Source organism: Streptopelia decaocto (genome assembly GCF_964273445.1).
Source record: "Streptopelia decaocto genome assembly, chromosome: 4".
In the NCBI taxonomy this organism is placed as follows: Eukaryota; Metazoa; Chordata; class Aves; order Columbiformes; family Columbidae; genus Streptopelia; species Streptopelia decaocto.
In genome coordinates this window covers 64,377,355-64,405,343 of record NC_138658.1, presented here as the reverse complement: position 1 = coordinate 64,405,343, position 27,989 = coordinate 64,377,355, and the positions used below count along the sequence as shown (strand labels likewise).

The 27,989-nt window shown below is 36.0% G+C and overlaps 1 protein-coding gene across 2 annotated transcripts in view; it reads left to right on the top strand.

Annotated features, from left to right (window-relative positions):
• The window catches only part of STX18 (syntaxin 18), a 68,061-nt gene that overhangs the window by 24,190 nt on the left and 15,882 nt on the right, over positions 1–27,989 (top strand). For both annotated transcript variants that reach the window (XM_082050497.1, XM_082050496.1), the window contains exons 2-6: positions 11,779–11,846; positions 22,657–22,772; positions 23,702–23,779; positions 23,881–23,947; positions 27,685–27,800. In XM_082050497.1, the coding sequence (XP_081906623.1) occupies positions 11,779–11,846; positions 22,657–22,772; positions 23,702–23,779; positions 23,881–23,947; positions 27,685–27,800 (445 nt within the window). The remainder of the gene's footprint in view (positions 1–11,778; positions 11,847–22,656; positions 22,773–23,701; positions 23,780–23,880; positions 23,948–27,684; positions 27,801–27,989) is intronic.

Genomic DNA, 27,989 nt, shown 5'->3' with positions numbered 1-27,989 from the left:
TTATTATTATTCAATATTTAAGTTCTTTATGCATTGTCATTGTTTTTGAGGGCCTGCATGCTGGAATGTTTCGTGCAACTTTTTAAGTACTCTTAGGCTATAGGATACACTGTTTTTTCTGAGCATATCATTTTTTTTTAAGCTATCCTGACATATCAAAATGTTTCCCAGTTTGTGCTTTTTTTTTCTTCTTCTCTGCTATTCCCAAACTTTTTATATGAAAAACTCATAAAAGTTTTTGTGCTGTCTTCTTGATGGCATCATAATGTCATAGCAGTTTCTCATGACTGCTCTTATATTTAAATATGTTTCTTACATTTAATCTTAGCTTCTTTAATCTGAAAAGTCTTCAACTTTTTTTTTTACTGATTGATATCTATCTCATGTAAAATTAAAATGCTCAGAAATCTGAATGCTTTGTTCAAATTTGTTGAGTATGATTAAGTTATAAGAAGTAGCCCATCAAGTAAAATCTTCTGACTGCATACAAAGCTGTCTGAATTAAAAAAACAGAAACCTAACTTTCATTTGTAATAGCAGTGTTCTGATTTTCATTAAATAAATTATGTTTTACTCTATTTTGTTTAAACTCAAGATTAATTTCTATGGTTACAGGGGATATAAATCCCTAGATTGCTTTTAAAAGGGATTGTTTATTCAGAGCAGGGCTGACATTCTCTCCTTAAGAGAAGCTATTACTTAATTTTATTTTTCTAAGTTTAAATGCTTAAAAAATATTTGTAATGATACCCCAAAGGTATCATAAAAAAATAAAAATAATTATACTCTAAAATTACAGGAAATGGACATTTAAAAGAAAAAAATCTTACTGAGATTCATGGCTGAGAACAAGTGAGAAAGGAAGAGTGTCTTACTTCACAACTTGAATTCTTGTCAGTAGTTTCTGCTTTCAGTGATTAAAAATACACTTTTGAATTGTCGGCATTACTGAGGTGCAAGAGAATAGTATTGATTTCCCTTTTAATTACAGCTAAAGATTACTGCTGTCAAATTCTGCAAATGCTTTCCTGGGAGAAATTTCTATGTGACAATCTACTGGAATGTTTTCAAGTAAAAATTATTCTCTCCCATGGTGGGAGTGGGGGAACTATTTTTTCATGGGCCAAACCAGTTGGCAAATATCCTTAGGTAGGTCAAACCCAACATGAATAGCATTTTGTGGTGAACAGATGCAGGGATCCAGGGATGCTATTTCATGCCACATTACAGGTTACTTTGGAAAGCTAAAGGTCATTTGGTAGTTAATTTATATGTCAGAGTGATGCACTCTAAGGGGAGGGATTTTTCTCAGGCATTACAGCTGGACTTCAGTCACATCAGAAGATTCTCAAGCAGGGACAAAGTAAGGTGCCTTCATTCTCAGTGATACTTATAGGCCAGCTTGTGCTCGGATAGTTTTCTAGCCCTTGCTGTAGAGTTGAGAACCTGTCATGGTTTGCCTTAATTACTGTTTTATAAGACACTTTTGTTTCTTAGAAAGGGGCAGGGTGGAGGGAATAGGATAATACTAGCAGACTGTATTTCAGATTGACTCAGTATTCATGTCTGGTTCAAGAGTTATTAAAAGGATTGTCCTTTTATTTTTGGATACTGTTGTTTTCCTCACCTCAGTTTAACCAAAATTTTTGCTGTTATAAGGACTAGTGGAGAGGAGTTATTTTCCCAAGGGATGGAGGAGGGTTTTTTGAGGGTTGGTTGGTTCTTCTTCCTAGGTGTTATAACAGGAATAGTAGCTCACTCAAAAGATGCAGCAAAGCAGTGCATCTGAAGTGGGGCAGAGAAGAGATCTGTGTGCTCGATTGAGAAACTTTGTCTACATTTACCAAATATGTGAATAGCCTCTATTAATGCGTCATTCCGCATCAGCAACGTAAGGACTTAAAGGGACCAGGTGGCCCAGTGAGTTCCTATGGTTTTAGGGCAGATGATCCACATCTTCAGTTTTCTTGTTACATGAGGAGGGAGAAAAGAAAGGGCCCTTTGTCTTAATTTTTCTGCTGATACCATAAAACATTTGGATAAAAATCTTAACATGTACAGAATTAGCTTCTTTCCAGTATATTTATTTATTTGCTTTTGTGCTTGATCTATATGTGTTCTTTAGATATGAAATCATAAGCTTCTCATTTCTGGCAGGGCGTTTCCTTTGTCAAGTCCAATCTTTTTAATGGGGGGGAAAAGCTTGTTATTTGGCATAAACAATAGAGCATCCGTGTTTCATCCGCGTAATACAAATGAAGGTGTTGAAACATAATGATTTTTGCACTAAGAACACTATTGTACTGAAGATGAAAATCCAAAAAAAATACTTGAACGCTGAAACAAAGTGATGCTTGTCTCCCTGAATTGTATTTGACAGAGCAGTAGGATCTTGAGACAGGCTGAGCGCTGTGTCAGATTGTGCTGCATCAGTGTAGAGGTGTATTTAGTGTGAATACACCACAGCTGTAGAACCTGGATGGAAGGGGCTGGCAGGGAGCGTGGGGCTGCGAGGGAGGCCCTGGCCCGGCACAGAGCGGCTGGGGACGGCGGCCTCTGAAGCGGATCGTTTAGTCCCCAAGTGACGCACATGCAACTCTCTCTGAATCACACTGCAAAAACTTGGATTCTCCATTTCATAATCGTGATCAGGCAGAGTAACATTATATTACCGTAAGTCTGTTAAATGAGGCTGGAAGTCTTTTTATGTTGTAAAACATCTTTGAGTCAAGAAGACATAGCACTAAATGAGTTCAGACTGTGAGAACAAGGGACAAGAAAAAATATCTTTTACAAGCAAAGTTGAACAGTTACTGAAAGGCTGTAAATGGAGCATTTTGAACAGCAATGGTAAAGGCCAATTATTGCAAATATGTATTTTGACCGATTTACTTTCATCTCTCAATCAAAACACTCACCACAATTGTTGTGGGGTTTATATTTTAGTCAATGAGGTTTTGGATGATTGTGTAAAAATATAAACGTTAAAGAAAGTACTGATTAGAGTTGGACAACAAACAAGAAAAAGGGAAATAGTAAGTTTTATTCAAATCAGATGTTGCTTTTATTTATTTATTTATTTATTTTTAATTGAAAGTATTTGCTGCCACACAGAGTAAATGAAGACTGCTTACTAAAAACATATAGCATGATGTTATATTTTAGAAAGCCTACTGTTAATTTTTTCTGGAGGTCTCCTCATATTCCGGTTGACCCTCTACAGACCATTTTCAGAATATTTAAGTGTGTTTCTGTATGTTCAGGTATCAAACCAGTGTGTTCCCACAAGACCTAAGAAAACAGTGACAAAATTAACACAGACGTCTTTATCTTAAATTCTACATTTATAGCAGTTTTCTGCTTCCGAATTGAAATTTGGTGTTTATAAGTAATTATCCTTTAAATGAGATTTTTTTTTTCCCCCTGTATTTGTAAATGACTGAAATACAAAGCATTAAAATTATTTTAAGAATATAGAGTGTTCTTTTGGATAATTACCATTATAGAAAAATATTCAGTGGCTTCAAAATAATTTTTCTATACAGTTGGAGTTTGCTGTATATACCATACACATTTTAAAAACATACAGCAACCCCACCTCCAAAGAACACCCCAGTAAACCTAAATCTAGTGATAATACTCGGTACTTTCTGTCTTTATTATGGTCAGTGGGGAACTGCAGCTTTTGAGCTCTTCGGTCTTCATTTTGCTTTACTCTTATTAGAAAAGAGTCTTGAATGAAGAATAGTTTGCAATTGTGTCACAAAGTTCCAAACATAATCTATTCATCATGGACATGACCAAATTTTATACCAACTCTGGATCATTTTTAAGGAAAGCATGGTAAGATGAAATGTGAGGCTCTTAGGCTGATAGTGAGTTATTTACTAACAGATTTTCCACTTTGTATAATAAACAGTTGATAAAAAAATCAAAACAACCAAGTGCAGATCAAAAGTGCACTTTAGAGGCTAAATACTTCAAATCTGAACTGAGAGTAACAAAAATCAATTAGAGGAAATTTTTGAACCATAGGCAGTATTTATAAATATATGCTAAGTAGAGCAGGAATTTTTTAAAAAATTCTTTAGAAGCAAGCTGTTTCTTTCTTTACTGTGCAAGACAGTGCTTTTTTAGTGTTTCCTTTTTGCCAGTTTGGTATTAAGCAAAAGGAAGCATGTTTTGCTCCAGCCCAGATGTTAGGAATTGGGCTTTACTTCTTACTGCAGTTCAGAGGTCTCTTAATCAGTCTATTAATGATAACTGAATGCTGCCTCTGCAAGATTTTATCTTCCAATAACCCACAATGGCTAATGCAAATGTTTGCAGTGATTCCTTGAAATTTCGCTTTGGTTTTACCAAAAAATAGTGTTGTTTTGAATTAAAATACTGATAATATTGCACACTTTATTTTTTAGATATTTTCCAAGGTTTTTTTTACCGCCTTCACCTTGAAGAGTGAAAATACCTCAGTCTGAATTTTCATGCCTTTTAATTCAATCATGAACGTTCTTACCCCAGGTACCACGCATTTTATTAATACAACGCTCCCATTCTTGGTTCCAAATTCACGACTGCTAATAAAATGCAATTAAAATGTTTCCCTGCCCATCGCTGCTGCTGTACCGTGTACGCTGGAACCAACCAAAGCCTCCTGCCGCCCGTGTCCATCACCGGGCCACCCCCACGCCAGTTTAGATATTATTTGCTCTTTTGGGTTTCAGATTACGAGAGCAATTGATCTGCGTGGCCTGTTTGAGAAACTTCCACGTTTGCTGGGGAAACCTAAACCAAATGTGTCCCCTCCAGAGACACGGCAGCTGAAAAGCGGCCGGTTGCCATGCGGAGGCAGCCAGCGCTCCTCCGCCATCAACTGTGGGGGCACAGCACCACCTCATGGCCTCCTGATAAATCACCACCCAAACCCCTTCAAATAACGATTTCACACTATTACATTCGGAGCTGAAGCCTCCGCTCTGAATTTCATCTCTGTTTTAATTGAATTGGTTTAATTTTTGTTGCATGTCACTGTATCAAGGAATGATGTAATTCTGTCTTTTGAACATTCCAGCTTCTGAAATGTAGAATCCGGGTAACAGTATTTGAAAAGCAAAATCTTGTCTGTTCTTAGGCAACATCCTGCAGGAGCCTGTGTGAATTCCATGGGCTCGCAGTGCTTAAAATATAATGTAGAAGGAAGCTGGTCGGACTTGGACTTTCATGTGTTGTATTTTTCAAAAGTTCGTAAGTGTATCTAATCAAAGGTAGTTTGTAGTGGAAAACTTCTCCATAGGAGTACTTTCTTTATAAAAACTTTTCAAACAAGTCTTTTCCAACTGCAATAGTTTAGGTAAGAGCTGAAGCTCCTAATTTTAAAATCTATTTAGTATAAATTTGGTTTCCATTTATCATACCTATTCTGTTTGGGTTCTATTCCAGATTTCTGAAAATGCTTGCCTTCCTTATATGCACTAACTATGGAAAATATGCTCTTTTTTTGTCTTTAATATGGTTTAGACGTATTAAACTTTTTTTGGTAATAAAAACAAGTTTATATTCTTACACCAATTACTGTATCTCCTAGTACTGAGACTGCAATATTTTTTCTGGAAACATGCAGTCCCTGTACATCACCTAATATCTTATTGTAATTCTTAATTTCTTCTGAGATAGGAAATGGTTATGTTTGGGTTGACTGTGTGTTTAGAATCGAAAATATTATTAATCTCTATATATTAATATTTCAACAATCTTAAATTTTCTGCTCTTTGCAGAGGGGATTGTGGAATGTAGTTACCCTTTCATGAATCTGTAGATGGGATCTATTTAAGTAAGAAATTTGAAGATCAGGCTTTTTGGACTTATTGAAAAATTCAGTGTAAAACTTTTTTCTTTTTTTTTTTTTAATTTTTATGACTTAAAAGACACATCAGCAATGCTTGTCAGTGCTGCTGAATCAACAGTAAATGTGGTGTCTCTTGACTTTTGCTAAGAGTCTTTCTATTATGTTTTGGGTTTAAATATTTTTTGTTTCCATTAACAAAGTACATCCTTCAAAAAAATCAGGGCGGCAGTATAATACGAAGTGTAAAAGTCCATTTTATATGGTAGTAAATAGATGCTTATTGTTCTGATGGAAGAGTAACCTTGATAAAATGCTACGTTTGTTCAACGAAAATGACTATTCACCGCTGTTGAGTTCTCTCTACCGCACGTCACGGGAACCTACTCCAATGATTTTAATCGTAAACAATGCTGCTGCTTCGTCCAGTGGGTTAAACGTATGCAAATTGGAACCTACTGCTTCATGAGTGATCAATTCTTTGTTGGGAGTGGAAAGAAATGCTGTATGTATCACTAAGATACCGAAGGAAGTACAACCAGAGTCCTGGTTCTGAAATATCTGTACCTTTTGGAGATGCTGCTGTGGAGGGAGCGCTTTCCTGTTTCTCTTGTTATTTAAAAATATAGCCTGCTCTAAAATCATAAGAAAAACATGTAAATAGAAGAACATCTACCATTTCTAGCGAAGGCCCCAAATTACACAGAGCTGTGCATGCCACCTGTGGTAGCAGATGGCAGCCACTCACAGCTTCCTTTTGTGTTGAACATGCGTTATGTGCAATATTTGCTTTTATGCTTTAATAAGAGTTGTTTAAAAAAATCTACAGTGACAACAAAACACAGATACATGCATGAAAGAGGTGGTTTACAATTAAGTTATATTTTTTAAAGTGCAAACTGAAACCTAAAGTAAGTTTTAAAAAGTTATGTTGCAGGCTTTAATGTGTATTTACAGTGTTTTTTACTTGCATGATGCTGATGCTTTTGTTGCCAACCAGTGGAAAACTGCTGCTGCTTCACTGTAGAGAATCAATTGTTTTTTCATGATCAGAACTACACTTGGGAGTTTTTAAATAACACGGGGAGTCTCCAGCTTTGGTACCTGAGCTTAGGAGGTTATAATTTTAAGATTCTTAAGTTGTTACTAAATATGGCAGAGATGTCTTTTAGGAAGTTCCCGACTGGTGCTCTCTCGCTACTGCTCTCCCTTGTGATACAGGTATTTGTGGAGCTCAAGTGAGATAAACCCATTCTTTATATTTGGTCTTAAGCATTATTACCTCTATTTCCAGAAGAATAATTTAAAAAAGAAGTAATTTCATTGTTTTGATGTGTGGTATTGACCCTCAAGGAAGTGCCAGTGGGAATGGAAAGAGGGAGAGCGTGGAGTTTGATAAGTGGTCTTCATTGTCAGGAGGAACATAACCCTCTGTGTCCTGGTGGTGAACAGAAGCTCGTAAGTGATGTAACTGATGTTGGCAATATTGGGAGGAAATGGGCTTTTTTCCCATGATTCTCATAACAATGTCAGTTATATCTGGAAATTCAGTAGTGCTCTTCCCCATAAAGTAAGTTTAGTATTAACATAGTGCAAGAGTGCTGCAAATATGAAGAGCATTTCTCTGAGCCCTCTTTTCTCTTCAGGGGAAAAAAGGAAATAATTTCATTATTTCGGGGTTGAAGGAAAGGCGTATTTCTCTGCTCCAGACTTTCAGAGAAGAAGAAAGCTAATTTCCAGAGAAAAAGAATGGGAAGCATGACAGGAGGCCAATACTTGGATGTGTTTGTGCTTCGTCTTCAAATTGCTTTCATCTATCCTTTTGACGGCTGTGTCGACTGGTGGTATAATGGTTTTTAAATGGGCATATACAGCAAATAGGAAGTTGCAGTTATGATGAATGGGTAAATGGAGTGGAAAAAAATGGATATGCTGAAATGCAAGTGGGATTTAAAATGGTTCTAGATCTACTTGAAGGATTAATTGGAAAAGATACAAAAAATTAGCCCAGGGACAATATGAAGCAGGGGAGGAGAGACAAAGAGAGACAGACTGGCCAAGAAAACTGTTGCTTTTTATTGATAGAAATAAGGTCACGTTAGGCAAAATTTATGAGTTAACTAATGGTATTAAAACCCCTCAAAGTTAAAACATTCTTTAGCTATGTAAATAAAAAGGAAGTTAGCAAACAAGTGGATTTGTCATGCAGCTGGATTGAAGATTAATAATAGTTTAGGCATGGTATACAGGCTGCATTAATAAGAAGAAAGCCATGGACAAGCAGGGTAAAAGCAAGATATATACTGGGAACCAGAACATGGAATTGGAAATTGTACAGAATCGGAGAGCTTTAATGCAGTCAGATTGTGATTATCAGAATATCTCTGGCTTGAGTTCAGACACAGTGGATTTGAGAAATCCCAGGTTCTGAAGGCAGCTAATTTTAATGACAATGCATTGAAGATGGTATTATTTGATCAGAAGACAACAAATTTAATGCCTATAATTAAATCTGCAGAAGGAAATTAATAATGGCATCAGCAGGGCCTGATCCAGAAGTGGTCCAGGCTTTTAAAGGGGAAAAAGATAAATAGAACGTAAGATACAATGCGGTATATTTGCTATCTTACTAAAAGTAGGATGTCACCAACCAACCTGATGCTTTAAGAAAACCTTCTTTTCCTTCATTAGGAAAAGCTGGTGTCTGATGGTAAAGTGTCTGATAAAGGGCTAATAGGAAGCTTAGAGGAAATTAGCAGAGAAAATAGTGACTGAATAAGATGAATGATTAGAAGCAATGCTTCTGTGTTGAAAGAAGTATTGGGCTGAAGAGAGATTAACAGTAGAATTACTCTGGGACTGATTTTAAAAGTCTTCTTGTTTAGTACTGTTCTTATTTTGGAGGAATGCAAAAACTAAGATGAATAAGTAAAATTTACTGATGAGGGAATGCTGAGAGGGAGGAGGGGAGGAGCACAATATGTTGCAGCAAGTGATGAATTGCTCTGGGGTCTGGAGTTGTGGGGAGAAGAAAGAAGTTCAGCAGTAGAATATGCATTTAGAGACAGAAAAAAAGAATAAGCTAGAAATTAATCAATGAAAACAATGGAAGAAAATATATATCTAGGTGAGTTACAAAGTCACTAACACTAGGGAATGCCCATCTAGTCACCTGCTTTGGAAGAGGATGGATACAAACTGGAGCAAATGCACAGGAAAGTTATGAGCAGCTTCAAAACTGCCCTGTGAGAGGAAGCTGAAATTTTGGGTTTGTTTGTCTGGGGCTACAGAGGTTGGAGGGAGATTGGATTATTGACAGTAAACTCAAACACATGGGCAAGGAAGCAGAGCTTTTAAGGGAGAAGACTGTTTTGAAGCAAGAACAGATGGATAGAAGCTGATAATCATTAAACCTGGAAATTTGATGGTTCTTATTCATAATAAGAGCAGTAGGACTCTAATAAAGCCACTCGGTTGAAATAGGAAGATGCTTTATTACTTTTAGGCTGGAATTCGATGACTTTGTGAAGAGTGTATGGTGTGTGTCTGATAACCCCAGGTTAATTGTAGGTTGATAACCCTGGAGATATTGTCAAGATTTATATTTGTATAATCAGGGATATTTTGTGTCTGCAGATGATTAAGCATTGTACCCTCCATTACAAAAAAAAAAATTAAAAAAAAGTTTTTGGCTAAAACTCACATTCCCTTTAATGCCACTGAGACCTTTTTCATAAAATTGTTTAATTTTCTTGATATGGCAATAAGGAATTAAAAACTCTGCCAGTAGTACATGGTAAGAAAAGGCAAAAGAGAAACAGCAGCAGTGCAGGATCCCAGAAGATGCTGTTAGAATTTGAGGGAAAGCAGAACAAGAAGACTCACTTCTGATGCAAATCTTGGGAACTAAGAACTTGATGCGAGTATGAGCATAATGGTGTCATTCTAAATTCATGAAAATAGCTATACAAATGAAGGAGAGGCAAAGTGGGGTCAGTGCAATTCAAACACACGATGACAATTTTAACCTAAATAGAATGCTCTTTGTGACTAGATGAATTAATTACTGTAAGACAGTGTTCTTGCTTGTCATTCCGATTCTTTCTGCTTGTTAATCACCCCTAATTGTAGCTATTGCAATAATATTAAGATTTATTACTTATAAAATTTTGCTAATCTCTTTTCTACTTTAGTGTTTGTTCGCATATTAATGTAAATGTTTGGAAATCTCTTTCTTATTTTACATTTCTGCTCTTTGTCCTCTGTAGTTCTTTCTTTCTGCCTATTAAGTATTATTGTTCTACTGAAACACTGTAAGGCTGTTTAAAATGTTTTGCTTTCATAGTCAAGCTTAATTTACCTATTCAGCAAATTTCATGACAATACCAAGTCTGAGCTGAGAAAGAGACTGGTATTCAAAAAATAAGTTCCAGTGGCGATGAGAAAGAACATCTGTAGAATGGCTTAGCTCGAGTTCTTTGTCCTTCGTTGATCTTGTAGTGATTTCAGAATTTCCCTTCTTATTGCTTATGATGGGGCTAACACACTTTAGGAAACTTCAGATCTACCAGAGGTACTAACAGAACTCAGTTTGCTGTGGATGGGGTGAAATTTCTGGTGCTGTTAAACACATGGAAAACTTGAAACATGAAAACTGGGAAAATTCTTTTCCAATGCACGATTAGTTGTAGTAAAAAAGAAATGTAGCAAATAATAATAGAGAAGTGTATGCATATTTATTTGCACACTTACTTTTAGTTTTACAAATCACTGTGATCTTAGTAAGTAATTTTTTTTTCCTCTTTTTTCAAAGAGCTGCTGATCTTTTGAAAAAACATAATTGGGGAAATTAATCTTCTATTTATCCAAACTATTCTGTGCTCTTTCTCTGTGGGTTTTTTTGTTTGTTTAATTACAAGGAACATTTGCATGAAAATAGGATTTTAAGACCTGAACAGCTTCTGATGCTTTTTTTCCCAGATAAACGAGTAAACTACACTTATTGTCTTTGTAAACTGAAACAGCTATTGTTTTGTAAAATTCCTTGCATAATTTTTTACACTGAATTATTAATGAACATTTGATAATATGCTTTAGAACGGTCCCCCTGCATCCCCCTTGAAAATATATGCCACTAATGTATATAATTCTCCTCCCTCTCCCTCCCCCCATCATGTCTCCTTCAAGACCTATGAAGGAATGAATTCATATTGGTTGTCATCTCATTTCTATGACCAATTAAACTAGATTTCCCTAGTTGCTCTGATCTCTAAAATAGACAGTATCTTATGCTACACCAAAACTTTAAAATCAGAATAAAGTTTGTAAAAGTTCTTTCAGATTTTCTGGCATTTTTTTCATCTTTTCAATGGATTTTTGTCAAGTCTTTTAATAAAGAAAATCAAGTGGATTTATAACAAGATGTATCCATGGTAAAGTGGAAATCCAGAAATGGAAATCTGATAGGGATGTATCCTCTGGCAGATCTTACTAATGATTGTCAGATGACAGGGATACTACTTCAGTTCAGGCACAAAGTATGTTTTCTGAAATGTACATTAAGGTCTTGATTGCTCGTTTAGATAATGTTTCATGTTAATATTTTCACGTTTGATATTTTCAGTGTTTAATATTGTAGTTATATTTAGTGTTTAGTAATGTTTAGTACTTAGTTTATGTGTTTGGGACAGAAGATGTGTTTTTACTACTAGTCTCTGAGTTCTGCTTTCATAAAAGAGATCTTTTTTAGGTGATTTTAGGTATCTACTGCTTGCAAAATGTGAAAATTCTACTATAAAAGAATAAATTTTATGGTTCTATTTAATTACAGAATAAATAATTTTACTAGTTTATGTTTGAAGTGTGAAATACTGAACTGTTATATTTAAAGTAATCAGTTACTGACTGAAATTCAGTTATGATTTCTGTTCATTTAGATTTCCCATATTGGAAAGCTGAAAGATTTTCTTCTGCAACACAGAAAGGATTACATTAATGCTTACAGGTAAGTGTGCATTGTGTTTAAATAGATTCATTTTTTTTTCAGGTTTTGTAAAGTGAACTGTCTAAAAATCTATAGGCATAATGACTAAAAATAAAAATGTAGGTTCCTTATTTATTGGCTTACTGTAAGCTACTTAAGACAAATAATAGTGCAATCACAAGAAGAAAATGAGACTCAGAATTGTAGGAGACTTTTGGTTCTGTCGAGGGTTTAGATTGCGGGGTGACAGTAAAGCCCTGGCAGATGTATTGTTAACCCCCTCTCCCCCCCACTTCCCCCTTTTGCTCCTCCCTCTCCCCCCTTCCCACTCAGGACAGGTGATCGGGAGGGAAAGAAGGACAGAGAGAAGAGAGTTGGAAAAATTAAAGATGTTTTACTAATGCTACTAATAAGAATAGAGAAAATAATACAAAATATACAAAACCAATCTTGAAAGTCTCAGCAACTGCAGAGCCGACACCCGAAGTCCTGGATTGGACTCTGCAGCCAACCGGAGCTGGATTCAGTCTGTCACTAGGCCTCAGTTCACAGGGATGACTAGCAAGGTCCTCTCCTAATGTCAGCCATAAGCAGAAGGGACGAAGACGGGCAAAGAGAATGAGATCCTCGTGATCTCCCACTTTTATATGAAGTATTCACGTGAATGGAATGTTATACACCGTTGGTCAGTTTCTTGGTCACTTGTTTCTCGTTGCCCCTCTCACGAGATGTGAATCTGTCCTTATCAATAAGTTAGCAGTCCATTGCTATGTTTACCAAAGCATGTATCTGGTTCTCTAGGAGAACGCAGCTAATATGAAGGCTGTAGCTGACAGGCAAAATTCACTAAAAGAGAAACTTGTTTTTTAACAAAACCAGGACAGGTTCTTAGGATTGAGCTCTGAAACAGAACAACCAAGTCCATTGCCTTTTAAGGACCTGCAGAGTAGATTTCTGAAGTGGTTCGGGGACGTCAGGACAGACAAGATTTAGTGATCCATGTTGTCCCTTTCACTCTGTGACACTAAACTCTCACGGAGGATACGGTCAGTAGCATCAGCAGGTGCTGGAGGAGAATGATGTGAACTCTTCAGGCTCTGGAATATGAATCCCAAGTGAGAAAGACTCCATTGAGCACATGGTGGCAGGGGACAGCAGCACAGGGGACAGCAGCTTTTCTGTGACAAAAACTTTAGGTTTCAGTTCTGGTATTTATTTTTGCATGGAGAAATTTCAGATTCTTTTCGGTTGTTAGGGAACATTCAAAACTGCTGTATCTGCTTACTTGCTGATAGCTTCAGTAGGAGGATTTTTAGAAGAGTAAAAAAGTTTACGGGTTGATGTTTGTTAGTAAGAAAAAAGCAGAAGAGTATCTTGTGGTCTGTGGCTGTAACACTCTTAATGAATTACTAAATCAAGTTATCCTAAGATTTAAATCTTACTGCAACTGGTATTTTGGTGAACTGAGTACAAATAATCATATCATTTGAGAAATGGAAAACTTTTTTTTTTTTTTTTAATGAAATTCTTGTTTCATTAATAGTTGTATTATAGGTTGCACAACATTTCATTCTAGAAATAGAAAATACTTAATAGGTATCTCAATTTAACTAACTTTGCCATTGTAAAACAAAGTTAAACAGTTCCAGTTGAACCAACTGCTCCTTTATTTTGTGTTGTAGATGTGGGTTTGTGACACACTTAGGACTGCTGTAAATATTTATTTGAAAAATAAAGTATTCTGTGCATGTCTTGTAGAGCAGATCCCACAACAGCTGATGAATTTCCTTCCTTATCAGTCTATAGCTATGGCTAAGATGAAAAAATGCATTGTAACATAGTCATTGCTGGTTTGGGGGAAATGCATTTGTCTGTGGAAAAATGCTCACCAAAATTGCAATGCCTTTGTCACACCATTATTTAAATCAGGATCATCTGCCACCCTGGTTATGCATAGGGAAGAGATGTTCTCCATGCTTCTGGGACTCCACTTTACTTTGAGATTTGTGGTTCAAACCCAAAACTTTTAACATTCCAACCAGATGTGAAGGTGGAAGAATGTACTGTACATGCAATACAGAATTAACACCTCCAAATTGGGATGCCTTAAAGAACTGGCATGCACCTTCTATAAAGAAACTAATAAATTTCTACCAAGTGCAGTTTCCACATTGTAGGGTGCAAGCTCTTTAAAAGAGTGTCAGCAAGCTGTTCTTGAGGTGACAAAGTGGATCAATGAGTAATGCCCTTCTTGGCAGGGGAAGTGTCACTTAAAACTAGTACATGTGTTCTTTTTTTCACAGTCATCTGAGTTGCGCACAGCCTAGTTGGCTGGAGTTTTTTTGGGAGTGGGTATATCCAAATGAAACAGTGTAGGTGAGCTTGCCCTTTTAAAGGATCTTCTGAAACTTCACCGTTTCCTGTGTTGTATTTCTGTGGTTCCTCAACATAACCACAGTATTGCAGGGGGTGAGCCAGCCCTGTCTGCATTCCGCTTCTGCCACAGCCCCAGCTACAACCCAACCTGGCTGTTGCTGCAAACGAGGTAGAGAAAAATACAGTCTGAAGTCATCTGGGGTTGAAGATACTGCATCCCAAGTCAATTTAATACCTTTCTCAAAAAGGCTTTGTGGGTACCAATAGGAGCATTATCCAGAGAGCTATCTGTCCTGCAGGAGATGACAATAGGAACAGCTGAGCTGTCTGCTGCTCCTCAGGCTCTATCCGTCCTGGAGGAACAGGCTTTCTGAGAAACAACTTCTAGGCCTGAAAGGGTCTGTTGCAGCAATAGCAATACTATACAACCAATGGTATCAAAAGGTTTCCCTAAATAAAGTCCCAGAAGATATCTGGCACCATTTTTTCTCCCCCTGAGATTTCAAAAGCAGTATTCAGTTGTTTCAAAAATGAACAAAAAGGGAAAAAAAATGGCATGTTTTGCAAGTGTAAGGCCATGAGAGTTATTTGTAGTCAGTGCCAGTGAAAAAGCAGCTTTGGGGTTGCGGGTGTCAGTTCTTTGTGCAAGGTGTATGAGTAACTGCTTTTCCAGGCAGAAGTAGCACACAGCTACATGCTCTGACTAGCGCTCTGCTTTTCAATTCCTGTTGGAATAGGTCCTGAACAACACTAGGTGGAGCTACCAATTTAATACTGAAATAGCTGAGTTTACTCTGTGAAAACTCTGTGAATGCGTAAGCTGAGAAACTGCAATTAAATGCAGCAAGAGCAAGAGTCAGTAGTGGTTAAGTTTTGGGTACTATTTGTATTTTATTAACTGTAGTCTGCATAAAATTGCAGTGGTAAGAGGAGTAAAAGTTTGTCCAAGTTATTTTGCTTTCTAACAGTTTTTAATGTTCTTTTTGTAAACTCTCTCTTAACCACTTATCATGGTAATTCTCAGTGATTTTCACCTCACCTTAGGTATTAACTAAGAAGAGGAAAAAGAAGCGTAATTTCCTTTATTAAACCATAAAATAATCCTCCAAATCTCTTCTGTGATTGCAGTTGATCCTGTCCTTAACAGTCAAACTTAATATAGGCAGTACTGTCAAATTCCGTCCTAGGTTGCTTATGCTGCGTTGTGGATGCAAAGCGGACTGTAGCATCCATGCTGCCAGTCCCATAGTCCTAGCAAATGCCTCACTCATTCAAGACAGCAGTTTTCAATACTTAAGCTATAGGGAAAATTTTTAAACAATTTAATACTAAAAGACTGTGATAGAATTTATGTAGGAGGTCTGATTTTGTTAATGAAATTTGACTACCGTGTATTTTGTTAATCCTATTTAGCTTTCAACTATAGCACAATGTGTTGGTGAAATTCAGCTTTTGATTTACCAAGTTGAATTATTGTATGCGCTGTAAAACCTCTTCCTAATGTGTTATATCCAGGTTCTTGGTTGCTTTTTTGACCTTACTTTTGTAGATCATACCTTCTTTAGTAAGAGAGTTTTTATTTTTAGCATTCGTAAAATATCTTGCTACAGAGGAAACGTCTTTAATTCATTTTTAGAGAACAGTTTTTAGCCATGAGGAAGACAACAGGAAGAAGAATTAATTGAAACTAAAGCCCTGATCTATTTTATCAAACTTTGAATATTTAACTGAAATACCTAAACTGAGTCCAAAAAGCTCAAGAATTAGTGACTTTATTTTTTCGTGATTTGACTGTTAGCTATAAAATATGTAAATGGCGAAACACATGAAACTAGTGATGCAGCGACCTAAGCTTGCCGACTTAGAAGCTGTTGTGGCTTTATCCTCTCCTGTTTATCAGGATTCGTCTGCTTTCCCTTACATCTTGGTTTTCAGCTTTTTCTGATAAGGAACTTTTCCGTTTTCACCTTTCGTGTGTTTCTTATCCCATCGGCCATGATTCCCTCCTCTGCATAGAACTTCTGAGAGTTTTAATGGAACCTGAGCTGTGGCTTAAGGTGGGAGGAAACCAGACTGGCCTGTTGGAAGGCTCTGATTTACAGAGAGACGCGTAGAGAAGCTCCTCATTCAAACTTCTCTCTGCATGTATGGATATTTTTTGTCATTTGGCTTAAAAATGGGGCTGTGGCAATAATTTTGAAAACTTGGGCTTTCTCTACAACACACAGTTATAGGAAAAATGACTACTAATGAAAACACTGAATGAGTAGCAAAGACTAGGAGTGACTCATGTTATTATTGGCTACACCTCCTAAGGGAAGGACCAATAACTTCATATGTGCCATTGCTTTTATGTAACATTAGAGCCTCATCTTGAAGAAAAGTAATGAATCATTTGAAATATTTTCTCGTTGGCTTCATATACACAGTTCAAACCTGACAAAAACCCTTTGGGTATCGTACTCATGATCAGTGAACACATTCTGTGGCAGGGTATTGTATAAGAAATGTGTAGCTAAGTCAAGGGATGTTGTGCCATCCCTGTTCCCGCTGACAGTAGCTGTCTCTGAGCTGTCACCTGTGATGTTGGTAACTGCAGTCTCCCTCCAGTAACCTCTAAAAAGAAGATTAATTGTAATTGTCATAAATTATCTTTCTGTCTTTAAAAATTATGTTTGTGCCCAGTAATTATGCCTCTTGCCCAAGCATTTATCTCCCTGGTAAAGCTGAAACAAACAAAAGCAACAAATCAGTTACATGTTTGCCACCCAATAGAAAATCATTGAATGCTTACCCTGTGTTTTGTGGAGAGTGTTCCATTGGGTTAACCAATAAAACGAAAGAAGTAGCCATTGAAGAACTCCAAAAATAGAGTCTTACTGGCTCCCGCACAGTGCCAGACTGCTTTCTTGTCTTAATTGTGTTTTTACAAGTAGCAGGGCTTGGTTTGTTGTACTAAGGTAGTGAAACGTGAAGATTATCTGTAAGGACTTTGTTCATGGAGGAGTATATAGTATTTGCCATTTTCCAGGGAATTACTTTTAAATTATTTCTCTTCTTTTTTGTTGTTTGTACTATATTCTGTACTGTTTCTATTTTAGAAGTAGTAACTTTTTGTAGCAGTATTCTGGAATTTCTCAGCAATATTTTACAAAACTGAAAATGTTAAGTCACATATATCTCTGCTGCCTGTTCTAGTAGCCAAAGCTTCCACACAGAGGTTGGTTGGTTGTTTTTTAAAAAGTTTTAAATATGTTGTGGAATGTTTTGTCGACTGAGTAGACAAGTTTTTACCTTTGATTTATGTCAGGCAGCATTTGGATGGAAAAAAAGCAGTGAAATAAAATGCACCAAACATAGTAAGTAATGTTTAAGTTTAGTAGTTCAATAAGAAAGAAAACAATGTAAAACATACTGGATGCCCAAGGGGAAGAAGTTTAAAAATGTCTTCTGTATGTACAACTAAGGTTATACATACGTGTACATATGTGCATATACCTACACATGTGTGTGTGATCTTCTATGTATATATTTGTAAAGCAATATCTACACATGGTAAATTGGGCGTATTTCTACTAAAACAGAATGTGTCAGTATTTTGGAACTGGTTTATTTTAGCTTCTTACTTCTCTCTCTTTTGTAATACATTGCTGGAGGAAAATCAAGTTTTTCTGCTTGATTTGATGCCTTTATTGAATCAGTAAGCAGAAAATATTTTATACACCCACAGAAAGAGTTACTAATTCCAAAAGCTGGTGTAACGCCTCCATCAGCTCTGGTTCCTTGTGCTTTGCCAGCAAAATGGGATCATGGAAATGACAGGGTCATTTGACCACCCTGTTTTCCTTGCTTTTAAATATGTATTTCAGTGGAGATTCCACATCCTCCCTCTGCTTTTCCCTGTTTCCTCCTCCATGCTACAATTTTAATTTTTTTTTGCACTAACATATTTTGGTTTCTTCTCAGTCTCTTCAAAAATCAACAATTACAATATATTTGGGTTTTCATACCTGTTTTCTTTGAGCTTTCATTGTACGTTTCCATCAACTTTGGACACCGCCCCACTTGGTGTTGCAGTTACGTGTCAAAATGAGACAGAACTCCAGCTGAAGCCTTGCCCAAAACTAAGGGTAGCAGAGAGATTACCTTTCATTTGTAATATTATACTGCATTTATGCATCCCATTTTAATGATGACTTTTTATGCAACAACATGTTGTTGTTATGTTTGGTTTATGATCCACTATGATCCCAGATGACTTTCTGAAGAACTGTGCCCTAATCAGTTGTTCCCCATTCTCTGTGGGTTCAGATAATTGTTCCTGCTGTAACAAAGAGCCTCTGTCCATTCCTTATTCAAATTCTTCATGTTGTTTCTCCAAGTTGGCAGGATTGTTTTGAATTGAAGTCTTGTTCTTTTGGTACAGTTTTAATTTGCTTAGCTTTATGCCTCTGCAAATTTAATAAGTATATAGTCCATTCTGCTGAGTTGTTAATGAAAGTATTAAATTGCAGCGGATGCAGGACAAACCCCTGTGGAACACAGCTTGGTGTGTCCCTCTGTTTTGGTATATAACTACTCCAAGTTCAGCTTTTCAAACAGTTTCACATCCATATGATGTCTGTTTCTTCTAACTCATTTATTGGCTGGTAGCTTATGAGAATGTTGTGTGAGATGGTAACAAAAGCCACACTAAAGAGAAGATAAATAGCCAGGATTGCTTTTCGTCCATCCGTAAGACCTGTTACTGCATCCCAGAAGTAAATTACACTGCATATGACTTACTCTTGATACATCTTCATTACTGGTTGTCTTTTTGTTCTTTCCTAAGTGCCTAAAACTTGTATGACTGTTTGATTCTATATTTTCCTAGGCTGAGTCCTCTGCTTTTTTTCTTTTTTCCTTAAGGCTGTTTTTTAAAGTTAATTGCTGCACTTCATCTTTTCATCAACCTAGCACTCTCTTATTCTCTCCTAGTTCTTGGCACTGAGGATACATCTTTTCATGTGATGCATTTCCTTTTTTAGGTGTTTCTCGTACTAATATTTGCAGACTAATCTCTTGTTGTCATTGGCATCCCTTGTCAATTGTGTCTCATCCTGCACTCGACCTTTTTTGCACTCAACCTTTTTTCTGATCGTGTCCCTACATGCTGTGTTCCTTTAGACTCATCAGTAGCAATCAAACCTAATTTGCACTTTCTGTATTCTGCTTTTTGTGTTGGAGCTCAGTAAGAGCTTGTGGAGTAGCTGAGTTGATCTCTTACTGTATTGCCTGTTCTTAACTTTCATCAAGGGCAGAATTGCAAACTATCATAATGTCATTTCTATATATACATTTCTATACATTCACACAGAATCACAGGAAGTCTTTTCTGTTCCCGTTTAGATTTCCCGTTTTCTGTGCAATTTAACCTACTAATCTTCCTAGACTGTTGAAGTCTGCCTACTTGATGCCCCTGTCTTTATCTTACTCTTCACTCACATTTTTAAAAATCACAAATAACCAAGTTGCCTTCCAGCCCAAGTTTCTCAGGAAGGTTTTTCCTATCGATTAGGATAAAAATCTAGAAGAATTTCTTTTCCCCTTTCCTGCCTTCTTTATCTATATGCATTAGCCAGTGCGTGTCTTGGCTAACTCTTCTGATTGCTTCTCAAAAACCTGGTTCATTTGACTGCTCTTGATTTAATGGTGTATCAGCCCATTGCTGTGGTATTGCCACTGCACTTCTGAGCAAGTATTTGTATCTCTGACATACAGAACACAGCTGGATTCTTGGTTCAGTTGAGTTTTGTGTGTGTGTGTTTGCTTTTCTTTGGCATTTTGTTTTTAAATGATTGTTTATTTTTACAGTAAGGCTAGAGGATGGTGATGAGATGGATTTTTCAGTATAATCTACATGTGTAACTTTACTGGGGAGAGCAATGGGGACTTCAGTACCCTGTTAATAGTGGTGGATGCCGTATGTGTTTTGACAGGATGGGATGTGATTGTGTGACCCCTTCTTGCCTTCCCAAGGAGGCTGGGTTTAGGTGCCCTTGCTTCCCAGTGGCCTGACCAGCTCTTGGTCAAAAGCACTGGTACCAGACACTATGTAAGCTGCAAGCAGTTATATAAGGAAAAGTATTCTATTTCTTTTTTACTGGATCAAGCTGCATTTTGCTACCTTTGAGGCTGTGAAACTGCTTTTTAGGAACTTGATCTACCATACTTTTGTTTTAGCGACTATGAAAAGTAACCAAACAAGTTGTTTCACAATGTTCAAGCTCTTACAATTATCCTCAGAATATCACTGTATTACTACTACCTACAGTGTTAGTAACAAATAAAGAATACCCGAGGGAAATTTTTTCATATGTATTTCTAAGTGTGATTTAAAAGAAATTCTGGTTTGTATTTTGTAATCTTTATTTACCTTGTAATGTTGTAATGTTAAAAAGTGTGTGGAAAGTATAGAACTCTACAAATACCACAAAGCTGCACAGGGTACGAGAACCTATATGTATAAAGGCAAGAACTTCATACTCTGTTCAGCAGTAGAACAAACAGAACTTATTATTGTAATCTGAAATAGAACAGTAGAGATTTTTTTGCTTCATCAAGGGGCCATCGTGAAGCTGTTCCTACGTTCTCATTTTCTGTCTGAATCTGCATACCCTAACGTGCTCAAGTCACTCTCTAGACGGGGTTTGCTGAACAACGTTATGCATTATCCTTAATGGTCCCTTTCTCTTGGGCAGAGCTGCATGCAGAGCTGCATATAAGAATGGATTTTCTGGCTTTATGTTTGCTGAGAACATACTGAGGCCACAGAGTAGTAATAAAAAGCCCTAACTATATAAGCTGTGCAAAGGGAGTGAGGGAGAGGTCTGTCCTAATATGTTTAACAGTGAGTTATCTTATATTGCATATGTAACTATCAGTATGTCATCTTAATCAAGCTGTGGAAAGCTTTTCTATTGTATGTCTCTAAAATCGGACACTTTCAAATCTCTCGTCATTCAGAAGCTGCTTTCTCAGAGAGAGCAAATTGCACTTACGGCGTAGACCACTGATTACAGTAGTGATACGGATTTTGTCACAAGTTTATGAAACCTGTCTGTCCTGACTAAAGGAGAGCAACTCAGATAGTGAAATATAAATGAAAACACCATAGCTGGCTGCTTTTCTGTAAATTGTAACTAATAATTTTATAATATTTAGAATAGTTTTAACAAGAGGGGAAAAAAAGCCCTGATACTTAGATGTCAGATAGATGACAGTGTTGGAAACAAACAAGTAAAATATAGAGTATTACTTCTGCTTAGTTTGCCTTACTCTTTGCTGGCTAATCTGTGCTTGTATAATAGCTGGACAGTAAGCAGAAATTAATTTTCAACCCTGATGAACCATGTGCTGTTTTTTTTCATGTGCAACCAGTCACATGGGATAAGAATGACAACATTTTTATATCATACTCGGGGACATTAGAGGACACTTAAAACTTTAGTTGTATTCCTTCGTTAATGTGGTTGCATTATCCATACCTTAAACAAGTGGGCAAATTTTCACATATGAATAAAAATCTAAATAAAAATGAGGGAATGGGTTATGGTTTTCTTTCCTGTTTTTAAAGGCAGATATAATAGGCTGTGATTACTGCATCATCAGGAAACCCTAGATGATCACAGGATAAGATGCTGTAGTAAAGTTTTATCATCTGATCATCTATGGCTGTGGAAACACTGTTAAATACCACTATGCTTTTCTGGTGCTTATCTACAGTGTGTTAACGTTTTACAGACAGGCCTCCATTTTTATTAATTTAGTAACAAAAATATATATGAATCCTATTGAACTATATTAAATACATAATGTATTATCTAAGATAGAAATAAACAATGGGAACAGTTTTTAATAAGCCTTACAATCAATTTCATATTAAAAATGTGCATTATTTTCCAATATTATTCTTTACTCTGGTTTGAATTCACAGATTTCATAGTATAACTATTTTAAAAATGAAGCTCAGTAATCAGGATAATGAGCATATATTTAAGTAAAATAAGTTCCAATTTCTTGTACTTCTTTCAACATTTGACCTTTTTCTTTATCATACTTTGTTTTCATGTTTTTAGAATTGAAATATACTTCATTGGAATAAGTGCTGGTGATAATGATGTGTTTTCCAGTTGTATTTGCTCCTTATCTGCTCAGTATTTGATTATGTACAAGATGGTAGGATTTATTGCTTTTTCTACATCTTTGACTAGTGAAAAATGGTTTTAAAAACCTCTCAGCTTTATAGAAGTGGCATTTTTATCAGTGATGGTTATTGTACTTTTTACTTTTTCTGTGAGAATCAGTGTCGCAGAAAAGCTTCTGTGGAGATGATGAGTGGGAAGAAGGTCTAAAGCATGTACTTGTAGATATTATGTTGGGGATTTCTTAAGTGACCATTTCTCTTGTTTCTCAGCCATATTATGTCTGAGTATGTGAGGATGACAGATACAGAGCGGGATCAGATAGATCAAGATGCTCAGATATTCATGAGGACGTGTGCCGATGCCATCCATCAGCTGAGAACAGAAGGTAAACTGAGCAACTCCTAAATGTTTTTTCTTACTTATAGGTAAGGGCCAATATAATGCTGACTATTGGATGGTGAACCTGAAATGCTTTTGGAGAGAGATTGGTGAAGTCTCATTGCCTTTTGTTTGCATCTGTGTAATCCCATGGACTGATTAGTACTGTATTTTCTTTAACGTTAGTGGAAGCAGAAGCCAGAGCATCGAATTCTATTTATGTGTTCAAGTACACTAATTAGCAAGTGTAAAAAAGGTCTTAAATAATTATTACTTGAATAGTAATTTAGCACTGTGACACAGAGGCCTGAACCAAAGCTTAGTAAATTCAATGGTTGTCTCTTTGTAGCCTGTTCACCCATCGTGTATTACAAGTATAACATTTCCAAGTTTGAGATAATTCAATAACTTTCACAGAGTACTGGTAAAGTAACAGTGATTTTGACAATCTGAGTATGGTATCATACCTTTACAATGCCGTCTTATGGAAGTTGTAGAGAGAACTTCTGCTTTGGCATTTTTAAGTTGACTTGCTCTTTGTGTTTTCCACGTAGCGTATACACTGGAGAATTTAAAACGTTAGATGAATATTTTAAGCAAGTTAAGTCCTTAGATCTGTTTTGCCAGGCTTGGCTTGGGGACATCTATTCTTGTTTAGAAATTTAATTGACATAATATGACTCAGTGGCGTATATAACAAATCAATAACATAAATATTTTAAGACACTAGTTGTTTTCAGCTTTTGCTTTGTTGTAGTGATTTGCTGTTTTATGGAACCTATATTTAAATATAGCTGTTTCAAATAAATATTAATATGTAACATATTCAGGTGCCTATTAACATTTTATATAACTGCATATCAACTGAATATGCAAATTCTGTGTAATCCAGTAAAAATTTAAAAGGCTGTGTTATGTCTTTCTTTTGTATTTCAGCACACAAGGGTGTCCAGTCTTCTCAGGTAAAGGAGCACAGAACAGCTGTCTTGGACTTCATTGAAGATTACTTAAAAAGTACTTAGTATTTTGAATGGTTAAAAATGAACTATTGTATTTTCCAAGAAAGAAATCATGCTCTTCTAACCTCAGGTTTTGTTTACTGCTGTCTTGAACAGGAGTGTGTAAGTTGTATTCCGAGCAAAGAGCCATCCGAGTTAAGCGAGTGATAGATAAGAAGAGACTGTGAGTAGTGTCAAAAAATAGTTTAACTGTGCCTTTTGTTTGTAGGATATTCAACAAAACTATTATTCATGTTTAGATTCTAAGGAGATTGTTTTTAGTTCTGCTGTCAGCAGATGCATTCCAGGGCTCTTTCACACTGCTGGAATGAGAAGTTAAGTTTATAGATGGCAGAGTGCCAATACAGTGTTGTACTTTACATTTATGCAAATGATTAAGGCACCAAACTGGTAAAATGTGGGTTAATAAATGTACTGGACTTCTACAAATGCAAAAATATATTTTTGTGTGTCCCATTAAGTAATATTGTGCATAAAATAATTTTGAATGAAATCCTGCACATTGGTAATATGTCTCAAAGATACCATTTAGGATACTGTCTCTGTCTAGTTCTCCTTTTTTCTTTTACACACACACATATATATATATATATATACACACACATATTTAAGACACAAGCTTTCTGATAAAGCAAGTGATTTTGTTGTTATTAAATGTTACTTGATATGGTGTGTCTTCATGGCAAGTAGAAACATGATTAAAATAAAAATCTTCCATGTAACTTTTTAATTGAAACAAAAGACTTTCTGCTTCCTATCATGGCAGAAATTCAGGCTGCTAACATAGAGGTGAAAATGTATAGGAGAAGTTAAAGATGATGTGCTTGCAGGCTTTTTTGTCTGTTTTTTGTTTCTTTTTGGTTTTTTTTTCCCAGGTAAGTATAATAAAACCATGCTTTTTCAATTTCTTTTTCTGCCCACTCCCAGGTGTAAGAATGACGGGGAGAATAAACACATTTGCAATTTATTTAGTACCTGAAAGGCTCTCCAAGTCTTCTCAATCTGCATTATTTGAATTCTAACCTAAAGTTCTGTTATGTACATCTTAATTTTAAAATAACAAATTCTAGAACATACACATCAATACATGAATTGAGTGTTTTTTCCAAGATTTGATGCTGCTTTATCAGTTTGGTGTTTGGCTCGATTAGCTGTTTACATTGAAACTAGAGATGTGTTTTCAAAAGTCTGTAAGTACTTTTTATTCAGGGTGATTCAGCATGATTAAGCACAACTGAATTCACTCAAATATACCCACCTGAGACACAAATAGCAGTACAAGTAGAAACCAAGTAAATAAAATACCCGAACCAGTTCTGAAGTTGGTTCAGAAGTAATGAGAGAAAAATAAGGCATTGGTATTTTTGTAACTCCTGTAACTTTTCAGAAAACACAAACAGAAACAAACTGTGTGATATTTCTAGTTTGTAAAAAATAGGTAACCTTATAAGTATTTTTCACACTGCAAAGACAGACAGCGTGGTCCCTGCAGTTATAGAATTGCCTCACAAATACCAGCTCTTCTCTTTGTTGTACTCCAATATTACTGTTTCCATGTCAAATCCCAGGTTCAAGATTTTTTAGAGGACTAAACAAAGAAAATAACTCAATTTGATGGATGCTAAACACGGAGCAATGAAAAAGCTATCTCAGAAGTTAGAATACCACTTAATTAGAGAGCATAAGGCATTTAAAAATAACCCAGGAGATGCAGTCCTGGTATGCGATAGTAGAGGATGCCTTTCTGCCTCTGTTTACAGATGTAAGAACTGTGATAGAAAACAGATGTTGACCAGGTAGAGCCTGTATGCATTGTAGACAGGATGCAATGGCTAATTTGTCATTTAAGATAAAATTCAATTTAAATAAATCAGAGAGCATAAGCCAATTTTTATGATGACTTGAAGAAAAACTGGCTTTTTTTGTATACCTTTAACTCTTTGACTTAGTAATTTCCCTAAGAATTTTGGTAGATGTGATAAGAACCTGTTCCATCACTTAAAAGAACTATGCATGCTTTAAATAGTGCATCCCAGCCATTTTTTCTTTTTTAATTTGAAATCTTTGTACATTAGCGTACTGTGCAAAGTCAGGGCAACACGCAATAAAGGAATACATTTCTTTAAAAGTAAATTAATCTTAGCGCTGATCTTCTTTCCTGCAATTTAGTCAACATAAAATATGTGCGTATCAGACAATACTGAAAGGTTTGCAATAGAATTACACTTCGTGTTTCCTTTTATATTGATAAGCATCCTAAGCTCTTCAACAAATTGCCTGTTATAATTTACTTACATAAGTTGCCTTTATGTATTAGCTCATAATTTTTTCATTCAAAAGTTCTGCCAGTTACATACGACTAGTTCCCGAAATTAAAAGCTGATAAATAAAAACACAAGCAGCTCATTCTGTAAAGATAGTTAGTTGTGATTTTCAGTGTTCATGTTTATTGGTATTCAAAATTATATTTCATTTCATTTTTAAACTTATTTTTCCATTAGAATATCTTGTGAATTATGTATGCAGTTATTCAAATCAAGCTGGAGAACTGGTATTTTATTAGTGTCAGAGTCTTTTTTTTTCCTCAATATTAAGCAAATTTGGGACTTGAGAGGGAGGAGATGAGAGGAGTTTGTTCTTGTAAAATTACCAAAAGCCAAGTACTTGCAGAATTTTTAGAACTAAGAAAAGTTCCCTGTTACTGTTTTTTCTTGTTTAAATAATATAGTCACTAAATAATGGCTAATGCATTATAATCAGTTTTTCTTAGAATTTTCTAATTGTGGGTTAGAATTGAGACAGAATAGAAAAAGGAAAGGAACATGCAGTGCAACACCTTCTGCAATCTTCCCGTGCTGCTTAACAGATCATAATGAGATTAACTGTTGATGGTATTTGGGAGGGGAGGAAGTGATGAAGGTGCCACAGCAGGTGATTCAGCCCATTGCTCTTGGGTTCTTTATTCTTTAAGTCTCTAACAGCATAGTTGCTGAACCTTCAACTGTCTACTATGTAGCAGTTGCAGAATTCATTCTAGTTAGAATAAACCGCAGATTTTTACTGTAAAAAATGGGTTGCCACTAATTTTAATTTTTTTTTTGGTGCCATAGTGAAACGTACTTGACAATTACGCAATATATGGGGTGTTTCAAAATATGGACCCAGTTTCTTCTGAGGGATGTCATCAAATTGGATCCATCTTTTTGAAACACCCTCTATAATCACTGAATACACTTCTTGGTTTTTGCATTGCCTTTATATTAAAATTACATAGCAGGGACATAGATGTAGTATATAACTCTCCGCTCCATACGGGTTTTCTTTGCCTTGCTTCTAAGTGGTCTTTTGTTTCTTTTGGCAAACAAGGTAAGGATCACTTTCATCCCGGTTAAACTGCTCTTTAAAGCTACTTGAATAAAAATATTTGTTTCAGGAAAAAGCTAATTCTGTTTCATTTTCTTACTTTTCCTTTATGATGATTCACAATATAAAATTGTAATTATTACTTGAAAGAAAACAAAGTAGTGGTGTTGACTCTTGCTACAAAAAAGAATTTTCAGTATGGCCAAAATGTTGTTTGTTTGTTTTTAAAATATGTATATTTTAATACAGTGGATTTTTGAAAGGAAGTTTAAGAAAATGCCTCTGTTTTTATGCTATAGCCTTCAAAATTCTCTTCAGCTCTTAACATGTATTTAGTTCAGGAATACTGTTTGTGCTTTCTTTGCTTTTTGGAATAATATTTCAGTGAAAGTTGCTGAGTACATTTTGTATCTTGACTGGGAAATCTTTAATGTGAAGTTGTCAAGAAGTGTCAAATTTACTAATCTGCGGTTGTTCTCTGTTTAGAGAAACTCAGCTGTGTAATATCTTTAAAGTTATAGACTCATGTGTTTCTAGGTCCAGACTCGAACCTGAGCAGAGCAACGTGTCCAAATCACCTCTTTCCCCTGAGAAATCTTCACAGAATCCTTTAGATGATCCTGAAGAAAAGCTTTCTGCTGAGGAAAGCAAAGGTAAGAATAAAACATAGTTATATTTCGCTTTTTGTGGCCAGGCCTGTCTGTTCGCTAATACTTTCTTCACATGACAAGGGCCTGTTCCAATGACTCCAACCTTTTCTATTTTCATCTCCGCTGAGTTGATCAGGGTTTTGTGACGCACATTGGGAGACATGAGGAAGCAAAATCTTAAACTTTTTGACA